The 21016-nt window shown below is 38.0% G+C and overlaps 2 protein-coding genes across 4 annotated transcripts in view; both read left to right on the top strand.

Annotated features, from left to right (window-relative positions):
• Window positions 1-21016, top strand: part of LOC114644521 (cell adhesion molecule DSCAM-like) — a 647203-nt gene that overhangs the window by 357994 nt on the left and 268193 nt on the right. The window lies entirely within an intron of this gene.
• Window positions 12169-21016, top strand: part of LOC114669635 (butyrophilin subfamily 1 member A1-like) — a 37617-nt gene continuing 28769 nt past the window's right edge. Inside the window, exons 1-4 of one of the 3 annotated variants that reach the window (XM_051922318.1) lie at window positions 12169-12335; window positions 18271-18345; window positions 18591-18932; window positions 20087-20359. In XM_051922318.1, the coding sequence (XP_051778278.1) occupies window positions 18273-18345; window positions 18591-18932; window positions 20087-20359 (688 nt within the window). In that variant the 5' untranslated portion in view covers window positions 12169-12335; window positions 18271-18272. Of the gene's footprint in view, window positions 12336-13540; window positions 13735-18270; window positions 18346-18590; window positions 18933-20086; window positions 20360-21016 lie in introns of those variants that run through there. The other 2 variants (XM_051922317.1, XM_051922320.1) reach the window with 2 other exon arrangements.

Genomic DNA, 21016 nt, shown 5'->3' with positions numbered 1-21016 from the left:
AAAAGAAAGAAAGAAAGAAAGAAAGAAAAAGAAAGAAAGAAAGAAAGAAAGAAAGAAAGAAAGAAAGAGAAAGAAAGAAAGAAGAAAAGAAAAAGAAAGAAAGAAAGAAAGAAGAAAGAAAGAAAGAAAGAAGAAAGAAAGAAAGAAAGAAAGAAAGAAAAGAAAGAAAGAAAGAAGAGAAAGAAAACATGCAAGGGACTGCATTTTCCTTAAGGCTTTATAAGGCCAATGAGCACTCTCTCAATAGTGACAATTGGCCCTGCCTCTTGGGAACAACCAACCCACAAAATGCATGGAATACCAGAGAATATATTCTAACATATAGAGACTTCATAATAACTAAATAGAATACAATTAGACAAATGATAAATTAACAGAACAATATTATAAAATAATAATGGACAACAATGAGCAATACTAAAAGGAACATAAATAAGACTAAATGAAACACTTTGAACATGATCCAGAGGAGAAACTCTGGCTGACAATAACATAGACACTAGTGCAGATTCTTATAAACGTTTTTAATGATAAAATTGTCAATATAAGATCCCAGATTTCAGCATTACCCCTGTAAACTAAACATAACATGGTTCACCCTGTTTTTCCATATGTAAAACCACTTTAGTAATTTTAACTTGATAACAAGAACAGGAAGTCATAAAATGAAACCTACTACGTGTCCCTTGGATCTAGTCCCACAAAACTAGTGAAAAGCTCAAGGTCTATTATAGCAGCACCCATTCTTAGAATTATCAATGGCGTCATTACTGACTGCACAGTTCATCAGAGTCAAGTCAAGTATAGTGGCTTTATTGCCATACCAGCCATAAACAGTACTGTAGTATATAGCGCATGATGTACGATCCCTAGGACCATGGTGCAAATTACACATAAATATAGGACAAAAGGGTTAATCAAGTTAATAAACTGTACCATACTATAAACAGACAAATGAGTAAATAGAAAGCTGGGAGAATGTGAATTTCCCCTTGTGATTAATAAAGTATCTATCTATCTATCTATCTATCTATCTCTATCTATCTATCTATCTATCTATCTATCTATCTATCTATCTATCTATCTATCTATCTATCTATCTATCTATCTATCTATCTAAAAGGCCAAATGAATAGATAGCAATACATTGAAATAGATACTAATAAACAAACAAACAAATGAATAAATAAAGAACAACATTTATTTATATAGCACATTTTCATAACAGAATAAGGTAGCTTTAAAAGTGCTATACAAGATGAAGAAAGAAAAGCTTATAAAAATAGAAACATAAAAAATAAGATTAGGCAATACTAAATAACAAAGAATAAAAGTAAGGCCTAATGGCCAGGGAGAACAGAAAAAACAAAAAAAACTCAGAGTGACTGGGAAAAAAAAAAACAAAATCTGCAGGGAGTTTCCGAGGCTACGAGGACCACCCATTCAACCTAATATAAATGATCTAAATCAATCTTTGTGGTTTTCAGGCTTCATGTGAAAGAATTTGATGATGATGGTCATGTGGACATCTGGCCTTCAATCCATCAATGTAGGTACTGCATTGTGCCTTGATCAGGTGGTGGTGGTGTAGATCGCCACCACAGAGAACCAGAACAAGAACAGCAGAGAAAGTAGAAATTAGTACCGATTGCGGAGCCATGGAAAAAAAAAAAAAGATTAATTGAATGCATATACTGAATATTAGGATTACATTAAATTGAAACTATGAGAAAAGCCATATTTAAAATAATGGGTTTTTCGCAGTTTTTTAAAGTGCTCCACTGTATTAGGCCTGGTGATTTTCTATCAGTAGGCCATTCCAGATTTTAGGTGCATAACTGCAGAAAGCTGCATCACCACATCTTTTAAGTTTAGCTCTTGGAATTACAAGCAGACACTCATTTGAAGATCTAAGATTATGGTTTTAGAGTGTAAGGTGAAAGACATCTGAAATATAGGATGGAGCAAGATCATTACTGTAAGGCTTGTAAACCATAAGCAGTATTTTAAAGTCAGTTCTAAATGGCATGGGTAACCAATGTAGTGACATCAAAACTGGAGAGATGTGTTTGGATTTTCTTTTCCTAGTTAAGACTCTGGCAGCTGCATTCTGCAGTTGATTGATGTCTCTTTTAGGTAGTCCCTGAGAGGAGTGTGTTACAGTAATCTAGTTGACTAAAAACAAAAGCGTGGACTAATTTTTCAGCATCTTGCAAAGATAGATAGATAGATAGATAGATAGATAGATAGATAGATAGATAGATAGATAGATAGATAGATAGATAGATAGATAGATAGATAGATAGATAGATAGATACTTTATTAATCCCAGGGGGAAATTCACATACTCCAGCAGCAAAAAAATATTAAAGAGTAATAAAAAATGCAGGTAAAAAACAGACAATAACTTGAATAATGTTCAACGTTTTACCCCCTCCGGTGGAATTGAAGAGTCGCATAGTTTGGGGGAGGAATGATCTTCTCAGTCTGTCAGTGGAGCAGGACAGTGACAGCAGTCTGTCGCTGAGACTGCTCCTCTGTCTGGAGATGACACTGTTTAATGGATGTAGTGGATTCTCCATAATTGATAGGAGCCTGCTGAGTGCCCCGTTGCTCTGCTACGGATGTCAAACCGTCCAGCTCTATGCCAACAATAGAGCCTGCCTTCCTCACCAGTTTGTCCAGGCGTGAGGCATCCTTCTTCTTAATGCTGCTTCCCCAGCACACCACTGCGTAGAAGAGGGCACTCGCCACAACCATCTGATAGAACATCTGCAGCATCTTACTGCAGATGTTGAAGGATGCCAGTCTTCTAAGGAAGTACAGGCGGCTCTGTCCTTTCTTGCACAGAGAATCAGTATTGGCAGTCCAGTCCAATTTATCGTCCATCTGCACTCCCAGGTATTTATAGGTCTGCACCCTCTGCACACAGTCACCTCTGATGATCACGGGGTCCATGAGAGGCCTGGGTCTCCTAAAATCCACCACCAGTTCCTTAGGTTTTGCTGGTGTTCAGTTGTAGGTGGTTTAAGTCGCACCATTTAACAAAGTCCTTGATGAGGTTTCTATACTCCTCCTCCTGCCCACCGTCCTGATGCAGCCCACGATAGCAGTGTCGTCAGCAAACTTTTGCACGTGGCAAGACTCCGAGTTATATTGGAAGTCCGATGTATATAGGCTGAATAGGACCGGAGAAAGTACAGTCCCCCTGCGGCGCTCCTGTGTTGCTGACCACAATGTCAGATCTGCAATTCCCGAGACGCACATACTGAGGTCTGTTTGTAAGATAGTCCACGATCCATGCCACCAGGTATGAATCTACTCCATCTCTGTCAGCTTGTCCCTAAGGAGCAGAGGTTGGATGGTGTTGAAGGCGCTAGAGAAGTCTAGAAACATAATTCTTACAGCGCCACTGCCTTTGTCCAAGTGGGAGAGGGATCGATGTAGCATATAGATGATGGCATCTTCCGCTCCCACCATCTCCTGGTATGCGAACTGCAGAGGGTCGAGGGCATGTTGGACCTGTGGCCTCAGGTGGTGAAGCAGCAGCCGCTCCATGGTCTTCATCACATGTGATGTTAGAGCAACAGGCCGGAAGTCATTCAGCTCACCAGGACGTGATACCTTTGGGACTGGGGTGATGCAAGATGTTTTCCAAAGCCTCGGGACTTTCCCCTGTTCCAGGCTCAGGTTGAAGATGCGCTGTAGAGGACCCCCCAGCTCTGATGCACAGACCTTCAGCAGTCGTGGCGATACTCCATTTGGACCTGCTGCTTTGCTGGCACGAAGTTTCCTCAGCTCTCTGCTCACTTGCGCTGCTGTAATTGTGGGTGGGGATGTCTCTCCTATGTTGGTATCAGCAGAAGGATGTGTAGAGAGTGCAGTACTCCGAGGTGAGAGTGGGTTAGGGTGGTCAAACCTGTTAAAGAAGATGTTCATTTGGTTTTGCTCTCTTCACGTCTCTCTCAATGGTGGTACCCCGCTTCGAGCTGCAGCCAGTGATGATCTTCATCCCATCCCACACTTCCTTCATGCTGTTGTTCTGCAACTTCTGCTCCAGCTTTCTCCTGTACTGCTCCTTCGCCGCCCTGAGCTGGACTTGGAGTTCCTTCTGCACGCGCTTGAGCTCATGCTGATCACCGTCTTTAAAGGCTCTTTTCTTCTGGTTCAAAAGGCCCTTGATGTCACTTGTAATCCATGGCTTGTTGTTAGCATAGCAGCGTACAGTTCTTACTGGAACTACAATGTCCATACAGAAGTTGATGTAGTCAGTAGTGCAGTCAACAACCTCCTCAATGTTCTCACTATGTGATCCCTGCAGGATATCCCAGTCTGTAGTTCCAAAACATTGTCTCAGAGCATTCTCAGCCTCCGGGGGTCCACTTCCTGAATGATCGTGTGGTTACAGGTAGGGACTCTCACTTTTGGTTTGTAGTGAGGCTGAAGCAGAACCAGGTTATGATCTCCTTTCCCAAGCACAGGCAGCGGGGTGGCACTGTATGCGTCTTTAACGTTTGCATACCGTAAATCAATAGTCTTATTTCCCCGGGTGTGCAGTCCACATACTGGGAGAATGCAGGTAATGTTTTGGTCCAGCGTCACATGGTTAAAGTCTCCAGCGATTAGCACAAGTGCCTCGGGGTGCTGCGTTTGTAACTTAGCAACAGCAGAATGGATGATGTCACTCGCTGACTCCACGTCCGCCCGAGGAGGAATATACACGATGACAACAATGACATGTCCAAACTCTCTGGGCAAGTAATAGGGACGCAGACTTATGGCCAACAGTTCGATGTCCCTGCAGCAAGTGGAGATTTTGACTTTAACATGTCCAGAGTGACACCACCGTGTATTAACATAGAGAGCGAGTTCCCTCCTCCTTTCTGCTTCCCACAGGTACTTGCGTCTCTGTCCGCTCTAACTGTGCTAAACCCGGGTAGCTCCACATTAGCATCTGGGATGGTGTTAGTTAGCCACGTTTCGCAGAAACACAACAAACTGCATTCTCTGTAGGTTCTGACATTTTTCACCAGCGCAGCCAGTTTGTCGATCTTATTTGAGATTGAGTTCACATTCCCCAGAATAACAGAAGGCACCGAAGGCTTAAAACGGCACTTTCTCGCAAGCCGCTTCATTTTTAGCTTAGTGCCGGCTCTGCTGCCACGATACCACCTTCTTACCTCGTCGGGTAAATAGGGAACCACACCGATACAGGCATTTGTTCTCAGCGCTCGAAGTTGAGTACTTGAATAGGCGAGTCTCGGCGTGTAAAAATCCATGCCCACGTTGTAAAAGTAAGTGTGTCCAGGGAACGAATCCACATAAAATAAAGTAATAGGAGTGATCAATAAATAAAAATAGAAAAATAAAAGTAGAAAAGTACACATACATATACAGTCATACACGGAGCTGATGAAAAGGCTGCCACTCTCGGCGGCGCCGGATGTTAGAGTTATAAAGGATCTAAATTTTGCTATATTCCTTAAGTGAAAAAATACTGTCCTGGTAATCTGATTAATATGTGATATAAAATTTAGGTCAGAGTCAATAATTATCCCTAAATTCTTTACCTCTGTCTTGACTTTTAAGCCTAATGGATCAAGTTTATTTCTAATAAACTCACTATATCCATTTCTGAATCTGACTTAAGATTCAAGCACTCAGATCTAAGAAGATGGGAACAGATAAATGGCCTCTGTCCGCATTAACCGCTGTAGTCATTTACTACTTTAACCAGCGCAGTTTCTGAACTGTGATTTGTTCTAAAACCCAACTGAAACTTATCAAGAATAGCATGTTTATTCAAGTGATCATTTAGCTGCGTAATGACTGCCTTTCCTAGGATTTTACTTAAGAAAGGCAAGTTAGAAATAGATCTAAAATTGTCAAAAACAGAGGAGTCAAGATTAATTTTCTTCAGCAGGGGTTTAACAATAGCAGTCTTAAGACAGTCTGGGAAGACCCCCATATCTAATGATGAATTTACTATGTCAAGCACACTATTAATTAGCACATCGGATACTTCTTTGAAAAAACTTGTTGGTACTGGGTGAAGGACACAGGAGGAGGGTTTCAATTGAGGGATTATTCTGGATAGAACTAGTAAATCTATCCTGGTGAAAGAATTAAATTTCCATAAAATGGAATACCGAGATTGTACAATATTATTTCTAATATCATTAATTTTTTGATAAAAAAAAATAGCAAAGGTTTTTTGGAGGCATTCCATTGAGTGACCTGGATTTAGCAAACAATTAATAGTAGAGAAGAAAACTCTTTAAAATAATTTTAAAGAAGTAGAACTGCCTTTCAGACAGACTATGTTGTTGTATACGGTTATTTTAGCCTTCAATATTTCATAGTGGACAATCAACTTAGTTTTTCTCCATTTACGCTCAGCTCTCCGGCATGTTTTCTTTAAATCAGACACTTTTTGGGTCTCCCATGGAGTAGCAGTGCTGGAGGACTTTTTAACTGTATTTTTCAGGAGTGCCTATGTCAGTGGCAGCTGTCACGTCATTAACACTGTTGTAATAAGCAGTACAAATGGACTGATTGCTTAAAATGTTAGTAAACTTTGAAGCTGCTGATGAGTCAAAGAAGCATTTTTTAACAATTTGCTTCTCTTTAATTGTACTTATCAGTATTTCTATGCTAAAAGAGAAAATAGTCTGATAAACTGATATCCACAATCTGCCTCACATCAGCTTTTAATCCTTTAGTAATCACTAAATCCAATGTGTGTCCCCCTTTGTGTGTTGGCTGACTAACATGCTGGCTCAGATCAAAAGTGTGCAGGAGATTCATGAATTCTTTTGCTTTTGGGTTACAATGATTATCGATATAATAAATAAATAGATGCAATTAAAAATAAAAACAACAGTAGTAACAAATGTAATAATTGTATGTAATAAGTATACTCCATGTAAATAAAAAATAGGAGCAGATCTGAGGATAGGGGTGCAGCACAGAGTTCAGAATCTAGTCAGTCAAGGGGTAGAAGGTGTTGTAGAACTGGTCTGAATGCCAGACTGAAGCGGAACAAAGAGACTGTGGGAAGGAGTAGGACAGGTCCTCCACAATGCTGTACGCTTTGTGGATGTTGCACTTAATAAAAATGTCTTTAATGGGGAGCAGAGGGGTCCAAATGATCTTTTCTACTGTGTACACTATCTGTTGTAAGACCTTTCTGTCAGAGAAATTGTAGTTTCCAAACCAGAAACTGATGCAACTGGTTAGAATGCTCTCGATTGTACCCCTGAATGTGGTGAGAATAGGGGGAGGTAATCTTTCCTTCTTCATCTGCTGAAGGAAGTGGAGATGCTGGTGCACCCCCTTGGGTATGGAGGTGGTGTTAATTGACCAAATAAGGTTAACCCTCAGGTGCACATCAAGAAATTTTGTGTTTTTGACCAGTTGTACCACACTGTACTTTCTATGTACAGTGGGGCGTGGTTAACATGGGCCTTGCTAAAGTCAACAATCATCTCTTTCATCATGTCCACATTAAGACACAGAGTGTTGCACTTGCACCAGTCCACCAATCTCCATTCTGTAATCTGCCTTGTCTCCATTACTGATGAGATCCACCAACATTGTGTCATAAGCAAACTTAATGATGGTGTTAGAGCTACATGCTTTAATCCATGTTGTAAATGACATTGTCCCATGATGCACATTGACCACTGTATTCTGTTATACAGGCTGGAAATGACATTAGGCTCTGTGTTTGCGTAGTTTACTTCAAATTTATCAAATAAATTTCAATACATACAGAAATGTGTTGACAGTGCTCAGTCATTATACTCAGAATTCAAATATAGTGTCCTGCAGGGATCAATCCTCGGGCCTTTACTGGTCTCACTTTACATGCTTCCATTGGAAACTATCATCAGAAAACATAACATTAACTTTCACTTGTATGCAGACAATTCCTAGTTACACCTTTCTTTTAGACCAAATGATGTTTTTCCAGTGGTGTCCTTAATTAGTTGTGTCACTGAGTTAAAGAACATCTCTGAATACAGGAAAAACAGAAATGCTGTTTATTGAAAGTAATGATGCAGACCACAACAATACTCTGTTACTTTTTGTAAACTCAGTTGGTCTAAACATTAGTATTGCTAAATCAGCATGCAACTTAGATGTTATCTTTGACACCAGTACATGTTTTTCATAAAACACATTAAAAACTATCTAAAACCTGTTTTTCCAGATAAAAAATGTAGGAAATTATGATGGTGTCTAAATATGGAGAATACCGAAAAATTACTTCATGCATTTATTTCTGTTGGGATTGGTTACTGCAATGAGTTATTCACAGGCTGTTCAAATTATGCTGTTTACAGTTAATTCAAAATGCTGCTGAAAGAATCATTACCATAACCAGAAAGTACAAACACATAACTCTGCTTCTTAAGCCTTTACATCCGTTTCCAGTCAAACGTAGAGCTGATTCCAAATTCATTCTTCTTACATATTGCTTAGTTATTTGAACTGATAATTACTTACAAACCAGAATACACAGTCGATGATCTCAAGATGCCAGCCTACTGCAAGCTCCAAGGATTAATATATTGTAATAACAGTGGGAGGTCCTGGTTTAGTTACAGGGCCCCAAAAGCTGTAGAATGATATGCACTATCTTATTTATGAGATGCCCCTTTAGTCTCAGCTTTTAAGTCCAGGTTGACTCACTGCTTAACCCTGGCATACCCTGATTAGAGCTACTGATTAGGTACCCTTATTGCTAATTAGTCAATTGTACAAAATAAAAGTAATATATTAATTAAGAACCATTACTAACCTTCCTCTGTTCTGTTTCTTTTCTAGATGTCCTGCTTTGACATCTGGTGCCATTGCTTTACTAACCAGTTGCTTTAATGCCCATAGAAAAGACATCTGAGATGCTGGGAGCTTTGGAATCAGTGGATGAAAAGATTCTTTCGTTAGATTGGATGGCCCAGCACAGATTCCACTATGCAATGCCCAGGAGGGTATGGGTGGCTACTTATTGTTGGCCATGGTCTCCAGGACTGTGAGTGTGTCTGACTTTGTCTTTGACTTTATCTGTTATAACTTCCCCAAGGTTTATTTTTTCCAGAGATGCTGGTGACTGGAGTTTTTGTTTTCCTTCCCATATTGTCCACTGGCCATAGCTTAATAATAATGTTAATAGAGATATATTACTTATATTAGGTTTCAGTTACAGTATGTTGATTAGGTTGAAACTGCTTTATTTTACTAGGTTTTTAAAGAAATTGGTGTCTTCTGGTGTATGCAGTGCACCATTAGTTTGTAATTGCATTTTACCTGTTAACTTGTTACAGCACTGTGAGCCTGCACTCAATTAAAAGTATTATACTAAAATAAACTGAATTGAATTGAATATGGGCGGCACAGTGGCGCAGTGGGTAGCGCTGCTGCCTCGCAGTTGGGAGATCTGGGGACCTGGGTTCGCTTCCCGGGTCCTCCCTGCGTGGAGTTTGCATGTTCTCCCCGTGTCTGCGTGGGTTTCCTCCGGGCGCTCCGGTTTCCTCCCACAGTCCAAAGACATGCAGGTTAGGTGGACTGGTGATTCTAAATTGGCCCTAGTGTGTGCTTGGTGTGGGGGTGTGTTTGTGTGTGTCCTGCGGTGGGTTGGCACCCTGCCCAGGATTGTTTCCTGCCTTGTGCCCTGTGTTGGCTGGGATTGGCTCCAGCAGATCCCCGTGACCCTGTGTTCGGATTCAGTGGGTTGGAAAATGGATGGATGGATGAATTGAATATAGAAAGATGTATATAAAAATTACAAAATTAACTGTTACAAATTTTCATAAACATTTGAATGACTGACCTATGCATATTCAGCCAACCCAGTTGCTCAAAGCAAACACTACACTAAAAAATGTTAAGTAAGGTCCAGGGGGTCATTTAGCCAGGCTAAGCCTCCTCAAATATTATATTGCTGGTTTTTGGGATTTTATTACACCATTCCCCATCTAGTACTTCAGTTGCTCCTGTGCCATTTCAGTCTGTAGTCAGAGCTGACTTATGTGTGCATTGATCTTAACATTTTTTAAACAACAGTAATCATACTTACAAAAAAGCTAAACTGAAAAAATGTGTTTTTAGTTTCTCTTTGAAATGTTAGCTTGATCTATCTTTATTGTGAAACATTCCACATTTTTGACAAATAAAAACAATAAGCTGCCTCAACAATCATTTATAGTTAATTCTAATTTTTTTTGCAGGTACTTGAAGGTTGGAGAAAATGATTTGGGGGTTATAAAGACAGGCATTATGAAATACATGAAGGTACAAGATTGTTAAAGCCATGCCAGATATGCCAGTCCACTGTTTTAGACAGTGAATGTGAATTTGGTGATCTCTAATGTCAAAAGTGACATTCTGGTCTAGAAAAACAAGTGCAGCCGTGTTATATTCATCAGATTAATTCTTAAATTGTTGACTGCTTTAACCAAACCAGTTTCAGTGCTTTGATTTGCTCTGACTGGACTAGATAGGAAAGAGTTCCAAAATAGATTAAAACTAAGCAGACAAGATTATTTTCCTAAAAGCAGAGGTTTGACAATAACAGGTTTCAAAGCATTTGGAAGAGACACCTGAATTTATTGAGGCGTTTATAATGCCTGATATGGTCTCAAGTAATAGTTAAAAGAAAAAGCTGAATCCCACTCAGACTAGAAAATTTGACAATCATCATTTTGCAAACTCCATATCAGAGACCTGAATTGAATGAATTAATGTACAAACTAAAAAAAAAATGAATGAATTATTGCTGGATAGAGATTCTTCCAAAAACTGAACGAATTGCTAAAGTTAATGTGATCAAAACTCAGTTACGAACATCACAAAGGAAGAGGTCCTGAATGTATTTACATCGGCAGAGTTTTTATATTTACATTTTTCTTTTAACATACATTTTAAAATTTTCACTAATATTAACATTTTTTCAGCTTAACATACAATAATAAGTTTATCTTCTGAAAGGCATAATTTCCAATGGCAGTGTCTGGAGCAGCGTCAGCATTGAATATACGGCAGGAATAACGTTTAAGCAAATTTGTGCTAATTTAGAATTGTACATTTCTTACAAATTTACATGAACTTAACATCTCTGCAAATTCTTTGGGTTGTCCTAAAAGGAAGAATGGTGGCTATGTATCCATTGGTCACGTCTTCAACGAAAAAGTCATGATGAAAGTTAAGTGACCAATAGATACAGCACAGACAAACCTTCAAAGTTTTTTTTTTGAAATGTGCTACCAGCAAACATCCATAACGGCACTTCTAGACGTACTTGTCTTTAATGTATTTGAAGTTAAAGGTTTTCAATAATCTATGAAATAATTCTTACATTCTCCTATAGCCTTTGACACTGTAAAATACAGTATTCTAAAATATTTGACGGATTATTCCAAGTAGCCCTTTCGAGGAAGACGGAGATCAGGGGTGTGTGGACAGGCTGGATAGGGATTAGGATTGCATTCCTGCCCATGTAACTTTATCCTCGTTTGCATGGTTAGATGTGGGCGGGTCGGAGTTATACATCCCATCCTGCTCATCGCTATGAGGAGTTTAACTCGATCTGCCGCAGTATTTGTTTCCCCTCGAAATAATCGGCTCATAAAATGCCGCATTAGCTATAAAATTGCCATAGGAAAAGTCGCTCATTCTTTCTACATCTTGCCTGAAGAAGGAGCCTGAGTTGCCTCGAAAGCTTGCATATTGTAATCTTTTTAGTTAGCCAATAAAAGGTGTCATTTTGCTTGGCTTTTCTCTATATTCATAATGGCTAACACGGTACAACACCCTAGTACTACAGTCTTATTGAAATGTACACGTATTGTTAACTTGTCGCTACGTCATTATGGGTCGTGGGCTTTGAACTAAAGCAACTCCTAACTAATATTAATTTATTTCATATACGTTATATTGCTTTGATGCGCAGTTTTGTGCATGTGAAGGTTTGGATTGTAATGCATTCACTTTTTAAGGCGCTTTTCTAAATGATGGTGTAGTAATGCTGCGGCACAGGCTCTAGCCAAAGGTCGACTAACGTAACGGCATTGGACTGATTTGTGTTTTATCCACGCCCCCTGTTCTACGTCAACGTAACTAACCCTCCCCATCCCACGACCCTAAGCGAGGGTTTTTTGCGCAGTCGCAGTGTAAAATCGAAAGTATTTTTTATTTTTTTTACATTTAATCTCTTTCATGTCTCGACGCAGTGTTGATTCTCTAAAACAATTTATTTAACGAATGACAATCGTAAGGGGAAGTTCTTTCGACAACATAGACATTCTACTTGCCGAGAAGACATTGAATTGCAGGTTCGAACAATTTCTGTTTTAACATGATAAATAGTCAATGGCTGTATTAAAAAGGAATTGTGGGCCACGAGAGGTATAAGTGCAACGACAGCGAGGCTGCATTTGGGTGTGCCGCTTAATGTGCAGAATCGCAGAGTAAAACCTATGTATATCATCTACAACAATAAACAGTTTAAACATCTCCGCTGTCTGATTCGTCCTAATTAACTCACTTTACTTAAACCGCGGATTATTGGGTGGGGCCGAGAGTTCTGTGAAATAAGGCACGGTGGCCTTGACTTTTGCTTTCTGTTGTTTCGAAATTGGCAAGTGCAAACCGGAATCGTACTGATTGTGGAAATAATTAATGTAGATTGAAGAGTATGAATTTCTCGTTCGTGCAACGTATACGTTTAAAAAAAATACATTTACAGTAATGGCATATCAAGGTGTGTGTGATGAACTCTTCCAAATTCATTTTAAAGATGAGATTCAGGACACGCTTTGAATTCATCTATGCACTTGTTTAGCAATGTAAATAGCAGTTTACAGTAATTATGCTAGAACAGTGGAATCATTTTGACGATTAATTCGTTTGCTTCTTAATAATTATTTACATAGCGCAGTTTGCTTCCTAATAATTCTTTACATTTATATAGCGCTTTTCTCACTAGGCAAAGCGCTCTCCACACAGGGAGGACCCGGGAAGGGAACCCACAATCTCCTTACAGCAAAGCAGCAGCACTACCACTGCGCCACCTTTGAGGTGAAAATAAATAAATACATAATTTGGTGATATTATGCACTGTAGAATACACCGTGTGAAATACATGGTCATACCACATCGTTCAGGTACACGTTTGAAGCAATGCATATTCCTCATTTTCTTACCTTTTATTTTAGTTCAGGGTTATTAAGTGCCTGTGCCCACCCCAGCAACATTGGGCACCAGGTTTAATTAAACCCTGGACTGGACAACAGCCTGTCGCAGTGGATGCATTGGGCAAATTTAAAGTTGTTAACCAACTTGACGTGCAGATCTTTGGGAGGTGGGACAAAAAAAGAGGGTAATTGAAGAAAAATTCAAGAACGTAGAAAGTACTCACAGTGACCCCCCACTGGCATGTGAAATCGGGGTTTTTTAGCTCTAAGGCAGCAGCACTGTGGCTGTGCCACTATGCTGTTCAGTACAACAAAACTAATACTATATGAAGGTTCAGTGTGTAATTTGTGAACAAAGAATAGAATAAAATCCATCTACTGTAATTTACTTTAATACTGTACATTTAAAACTGGTGTAAATGAGCAAATGTGCCCTGCAACTAGCTGGCTGCCTACCTTGGATTTGTTCCCCTTTTGCACCTGATGAATTGAGTTAATTAGAAAATGGATAAATAAATGGCTGTTTCAGGTTTGCCAGGTAATTTAACATTTTTGCCCAGTAATACTGTTAGCCTAGCTCGTACTGTGTAGTAAGTTAGATAAATGATTTTTATTTATTTGGTATTTGTTTTAGATCAAATATCCCATAAAAAACAAAATTTTTAAAGTAAACAAAGGGGTAGTTTTTTTTTTTGCAATATTCTTATTCATGCAGTATTGAGTCCAGTCCTGGCAACAGGAAATCCACGAACCTTCTCTCAATAAGTGGGTTTGGAAGATGTATGGAGGAGGACTAGTTTATTAATGTGAGGCACAACTTTTTAGAGGCTGTGTATTGGTTTGTAGTGTACAGTATATATCTATAAATATATTAAGCTTGCATTTATTTTCTTTTATTTGTGTATATATATTTTGAAATGTGTGTCAGTAAAGTCTGTATACAGTTTCTCTATATGGCAAGGGTTTCTCAATGTATTTTATTAGGTTGAAGATTTAAGCAGCAAAATACCAGCTTTCATCTAAGACTTATAGACTTGCTGTTATGATTGTGTTGTTAGGAAACATTTATGAGCTCTTGTATATCCTTCCAAAGACAGAGAATCTGTCTGAATGCCACAGTTTTTGATTATCTGCCTTGTTTCATTTAATTGTTGATTTTTTAAGTGCTATGGTGGCCAGGGTAGGAAGGGGGAGGGGCAGTTTATGCATTTTGCAACATATTCAAAATAATATTTTGCTATGTCAAAATAAGGAAAGTGACTTATTTGGTGTTATCAATACCAGACAAAAATACAAACTAAGCAGTGCATCGACTTAAAAATATTGTTAAAATATAAGCAGTATGCCATATATTGATTTAATCAAAGAAAAAATTGTTTAATTATGTCAGTGGTACTTAAAAAGTCCAATTTGCTAAACTGAAAGGTACAGCAGACCAGCTATCTCTGTCAGTCACCTGTTAGGGTAATTCCATGTTACAGTTAACATACTGATCTTCACATACTACCTTGTATTATGTGAAAAATAGTAAAATTGGCATCCAGGGTTGCCATATTTTTATTTCAAATCCACAGATTTCTGCCAGTGATCTATAATAAATCCTCAGCTATAAAGTTTGTGTAGTGGTAGGCAGGCTGACAGCAGTGTTACAGCAGAAGCAGCACATTTAATGTTATTACTAATAAACTTCCATAGAGGTTGGCTTATCAATGTGAATTTAAAAGAGAAGCTGGCGTAAGGAACAGTAACAGTTGGACTTGAGATGGACTGTTTTTAAGGAAAGAGTCATTCCATGTCAAATCTCATCTACATCTACAACATTTAGCAGACGCTCTTATCCAGAGCGACTTACAACAGTGCTTAGTAGTCTACGAATGCCCCACACACTTCGGACTCAGAAAATTCTGGAACAATTACCAGGTGTACCCATGTTAGTCAGGAGACACCCTGTAAATTAATTTTGATATAAGGTTAATGCTTTCCAAGATTCAGCCAGTTTACCGAGGTGAGAGGGATGTCAATTTTATCTGGCCTCATTTTTTCATCAAATTTCACAAGTTTATAGCTCAAGAACTAAACCACTGAGCAGGCCCAGACTTTGCACACTGGTACACTAATTGGTATTGTATGTGATAAAATTAAAACATTTGGTCCAGATGATCCGGCATGGTCAAATTAGAACCTTGAAATTAACCGAAATATTATTTGAGTTTTTGGCTTAGCTATGTTAAGGCCCTGCGGTGGGTTGGCACCCTGCCCGGGATTGGTTCCTGCCTTGTGCCCTGTGTTGGCTGGGGTTGGCTCCAGCAGACCCCCGTGACCCTGTGTTCGGATTCAGCGGGTTGGAAAATGGATGGATGGATGGATGTTAAGGCCTCAGAAACACATATTTGTAACCAACACAGACTTTTGTTTTTTTTTCCTTATTCAGAAAAATAGCTTTCTGAAAAAGAAATACACAGAAAAGTAACTGTATCAGGGTTTGAACAGCAGACCTCTCAAATCCAAAAAATCTTTTTTGATTTCATTTTCAGAGCACCCTAACAGCATGTGCAGATAATTTTAAAATTATTTTTCATTTATTTTACATTGTCCCTTCTTTCTCAAAACACAAACCTTACTTTTCTTATGCAAATCGTTCATGTTTATTTTCCATTCTAAGCGTAGGCTGAATGTGCCATGTGTCAGTAATGGTAATCATTGAGTTTTCAGTAAGTTATCAAAAATGTTATAAACTTTTTTTCACTTCAAATGACGATGTCCCGTCTCATGTTGCTGAACAAAGAATGCAACTCTCCATGGCCAAAAGAGTACCTGGTACTTGAGAATACCATCCCTACAGAAGATGGCAAACTCAAAGTCAGCCGGGTGTTTGGTGAAGACAGTCAGTTGACTCTCTGAATATTCACTACTGAAGTAGCAGCAGAGATCCTGCCCTCTCAGATCAGGTACGTCCCTCACATTAGACCAGTGTCCTATTAGAGGCCATGTTGGGTGCATGTGTGATAAAAAATGTTGGATTGGTGTGATTTGTGATAAGAGTGAAGCGGAATCAGACATCCTGATATGTTTCATGCATCCAAACTAACCTGCCATTGGCCACCTAGAGATGATATTTGTTGGGTGCTATTACAGTGTGTCATTGCACTGCTTAATGTACCTACAACAGTCAGTGAGATGCAGTTTTTTGTTTGTTTATAATCTTTTGAAAAGCTCTTTCTAAGTATCTAAACATGGGGAAAAAAATCACCAGGCTGTATCAGTTAGAAGTATGCATTCTGAAAGTCTAAACATGGAAAGCCAAAGATGCAAAATATTTTTTTTCCATTTTTGAAGGTCTGCTCTTACCACGTGGTGTCATCTGCACCAAACATTTTGATTGTGTTATGTACTATACCTATAAAAGTACCAGTATGCAAAATTTGATCCTGTTAGGTGGTTTAGTTCTTGAGATATGGTCTTGAGAAATTGATGGAAAAAAAGCTGTTTTAAATTTGACACCCCTCTCCCCTCACAAAATTGTCTGTATCTTGGAAAGTATTGATGTTACATCAAAATAATGTTACAGGGTGTCTCCTGGAAAGCATGGGTACACCTGGTATTTTTTTCAGAACTTTTTGAGACCGAAGTACATAGGATTTATGGAAAATTGGTTGATTTGACATGGAATGACCCAGAAGTATCTAGCAAGAGAAAGAGAGGGGGTGATTACAACAAGAAAACAAGAAGTAAAACTTGTTAGTGCATATTTAAAAGGAGCATTCACATACCAGTAACATAGTAGTGTGCAGCTTACAAAAAAAAATAAAGTAATTCAGAATAGCTGCTGGAGTGAGTGTAGGCACCAGTGTGTGAAAAGCACCAAAGGAGGCATGAATACTGTAATGCTGTTGTTCACTAGTAAATCTTCACTTGTTTTTTTTTCTGTTTTATTCCATGTGCCCACATATGGCAGAGTTCATGAAACACTTCTGTTACTGTCCACAAGAAAGTCAGGTGGTGTGCTACAGAGTGGTAGTCTTGATCTGGTTTTCATAGGCTGAAGTTCTTTTAGTAGTGCAGATACCAGGCAAACAGTAGCCTAATTGTTCTAAATAAATACCTACATGAAGTATTTATATAACAGACTGACATATCAGAGTATTAATTTAAAAGTTAAAATCCACTTTTTGTGTATTACTTGTGTATTCACCCTAGGGGTAACAGATTCCTTCTTTCATCTGTTTCTAAGACTTCTTTTCTGCTCCACAAAAGCCAGGGATGTGCTGAAGGAATAATTCACCATAAGTAACTGTCTATTTCTTTGGTTCAAAAAATTAAACTGCATGTGCCTGTATATACTGTAGTCCTGCCAGTGAATGAAGGGGCCTGTCGTTGATTTATTAAACAAACATACAGCATAGTGACAGATAGAATATTTAAAAAAGTATCCTCCCTACAAAGAAAAAACAGAAAAAGGAAAAAAAATCCACAGATTGTTGTGATTCCATTCACATAAGAGGCAATTGTAATGCACATTATGTACAGTTCCAGTATGATCATGTAAACTACGTTTTTCCAAATCCTCAAATCCTTACGTTTTTTGAACTGCTGTGGATGTTTATACACTTTGTTATTATTTTTATAAACACATGAGAACTAAGCATTATATAACACGTGTCCTTGGATCTAGTTCTTTCTGCAGAGAAGATGTGATTTTTGACTAACCTCTCAAAACACTTCATTGCTATAGGTATTAATGCGACGGGGTGATAGTTGTTCAGGCAGGTTGGAAGTGATTCCTTAGGTACAGGGACAGTGGTGGACCTTTTAATGCATATTGGTGCAGTAGACTGGGTTCAGAAGAGATAAAATATTATTGTGGACACTGGTGCAAGCTGACCAGCACTGTTTTTAAAAAACCCATCCAGGAATCCCATTTGGACCTGTTTCCTTCCTGGTGTTCATGTGACATTCATATCACATTTAGTCTGCCTAAAACAAGTTTAGCACTGTATTCTTTGTAGTCCACATGTCAGTGTCTGAGTGACTGCAACATCTGTAATTGTTTTACTTTTTTATTTTTTTTTAACAGACATGACACAGCACCTGTCAAGAAACTTCGTTGCTGGATTTCTGTTAATCCTGCAAGTGACATTTTCACTGGAAAGTAAGAACTAATACTTTTGACTATTCCTCTTTGTAGAAATGAGCTGATTATCTGTAATATGGCCAGTCTATTTTCATGCTCACTTTGGTATTTTTGCTGGTTTTATGACCTGCCTGAACTGTCCCCAGTGGCAGTGATCGGCCTACTCTGTTGTTGATCTGTTGTGACCAATTGACAAGCATTGCCTGATTGTTTCTTGTCATTGTACCAATTAATTAAGGTCAAGTATTTTTAATTTTTTCCAGACAAATTTGAGCTTGCTGGATCAGCCACCCCCATAACTGGCAAACTGGGACAAGCTGTGGTTTTGCCGTGTCAACTCAAACCTAACATTTCAGCAAAAGCCATGGAAATCACTTGGCTTACAGATGATGATAAAACAACAGTGTTTCAGTACAAAGCAGGATTAGTCCAGGGAGTGAGCGAGCAATATAAAGACAGGACCCTCCTGTTTTTGGACGAACTGCCATCTGGAAATGTTTCCTTGCTAATAATGGATTTACGTGTCTCAGATGACAATAAGTATAAGTGCTTTGTCTTTGAAAAGGATTGGTTTAATGACATAGTAGTGCAATTAGCAATTTCAAGTAAGTCAAAAAAAATTAATGTTCTTGCGTTTTGCTAATTATTTTTTAGAGTAGAGTCTTATTTGGATGTATTGGCATGTTTTTGTTTAATATTGGGGAAATATTGAAAAGTCCTACTTCTCTGATATTATGCATTTTTTGTACCTGCCAATTTCCTTGGACATGTCAAATCTGCCTCATTCATAACATTTTATCAGACCTTTAAATATCCTGGCGGGACATTACTGAAGAGCGCTGCTATAGTAATTTGTTAATCTATTGAACACAAGATAGAATGTTTCATTCTGATGAAACTGTACACATAATATGGTAAAGAGTTGTATTTGGTATTTTTATAACATTATTGCATAATTTGCTCAATTAATTGTTTCTAAGTACATCTAAAATTCACTTATCTAACCAAAATCTCAATTTCAGTTTATTCTTATTACACACTTCTACCTATCAATTCATGATACTGTAATTACAAATCTGAAAAATGAATTGCAATATGATATTGCATCAAAACCAAAGATACATCATGCATTATGCACATAAAGCCACCCTTTTGTGTGTGTCTGTGACAGTGTGTATGTATATATAGTCAGACACTTTACCAATTATTGTAATAAAATTAATAACAAACAATAATTAAATAAAATCTGCGGTGGGCTGACGCCCTCCCTAGGGTTTGTTTCCTGCCTTGCGTCCTGTGTTGGCTGGGATTGGCTCCAGTAGACCCCCGTGACCCTGTAGTTAGTATATAGCAGGTTGGATAATGGATGGATGGATGGAATTAAATAAAACAAGTTAATAAATAATAAATGAGCACAAACATTTTCAATAAAAATAGTTTATCTGAATGAAAATGAAATAAGAATTTAAATGTGAATCTTACAGATAAAAAAATAAATTATATACACGTAGTTGCAGACAAACACACTTTTATGTTTAAAAAGGAATTTTGGGATTGTTTAAAATGACATGCATAGCAGATTTATATTTATTAGGACAATAATTAAAGAATATCAATCTGTGTAAACTTCATTTTTTAAATGGAAGTAGTGTTTTGTTTTTTTTAAACAGGTTTTTTATCTTATCCATTTTTATGTGATGCTGTTTCTCTAGTTGCTCTTTAATATGCTGATTTTTATGTTATTTTTTTCGGTCTACAGATCTGGGTGACAGGCCCCAGCTTAGTTTGGCCAACAAAGATGATGGTGTTACCTTAAAATGTGAATCCCTGGGATGGTACCCAAAACCTGTGTTACAATGGAGATCTATAGCAGGAAAATCTCTAGCAGGACATGTTGAAGCTTTGGAAAGTCCAAATGGGCTTATTACAATGTCTAGTCAAATTGTAATACCTGATGACAACAGTGGTGTTATCTGTTCTATTCAGGATGGTCAGAGCAGGAAAATCTATAAATCCCAGGTTTACATCAATGGTAAGTAATCTGAAGAGTTTTAAGTAAGATAATTACTAATTTTCTGTCATCAGCATTGACTAAACAAAACTCAAATAACTGGAATTCTATTCAGGGAATTTTAACAATCACAGCTCATTTCTCAGCACTGTTGGCAGGCCTCTCACAAGGTTGCTTTTTGTCTCTACAAAAATAATGAGCACACACACTTTTTTCCTACTTACATCTGTTATAAAAAGGCAAGATTTAAAGTGAATGTTGTTCATGACTTTATTAACTTAAACAAATTATTATGATAATGATGAATTCAGAATCAGTTCAACAAGCATTTTTGGGTTTACCCATCACATTTTCCTGTGCTCTCTGCAGTTCTGGACATTCTTCTCATGTAACTGACCACACTCTCCTAAGGTGTCACCTTTTTGCCTCCCTTTCAAGGGTACTATAGTTCCATTTTTAAGTAGATTTTTGTTTGAATACCTTTTTAACTTTAATTACATTTTCAATTTAGTTTCAGTTTAGTTTTATGAACATTTGACTATTTCAATTTTCATTTTTACTTTTGGTAACTTACATCAATTAGTTTTTATTTTATGAGAATGACTTTAGATTTAGTTTTTGTTTTAGCTTTAAAAATGGATATTCTATGAAGATTAACTTTCAGGATGGGGTTGAGGC

This window comes from Erpetoichthys calabaricus, chromosome 2 (genome assembly GCF_900747795.2).
Source record: "Erpetoichthys calabaricus chromosome 2, fErpCal1.3, whole genome shotgun sequence".
NCBI lineage: Eukaryota > Metazoa > Chordata > Cladistia > Polypteriformes > Polypteridae > Erpetoichthys > Erpetoichthys calabaricus.
This window is presented reverse-complemented; position numbering and strand designations above follow the sequence as displayed.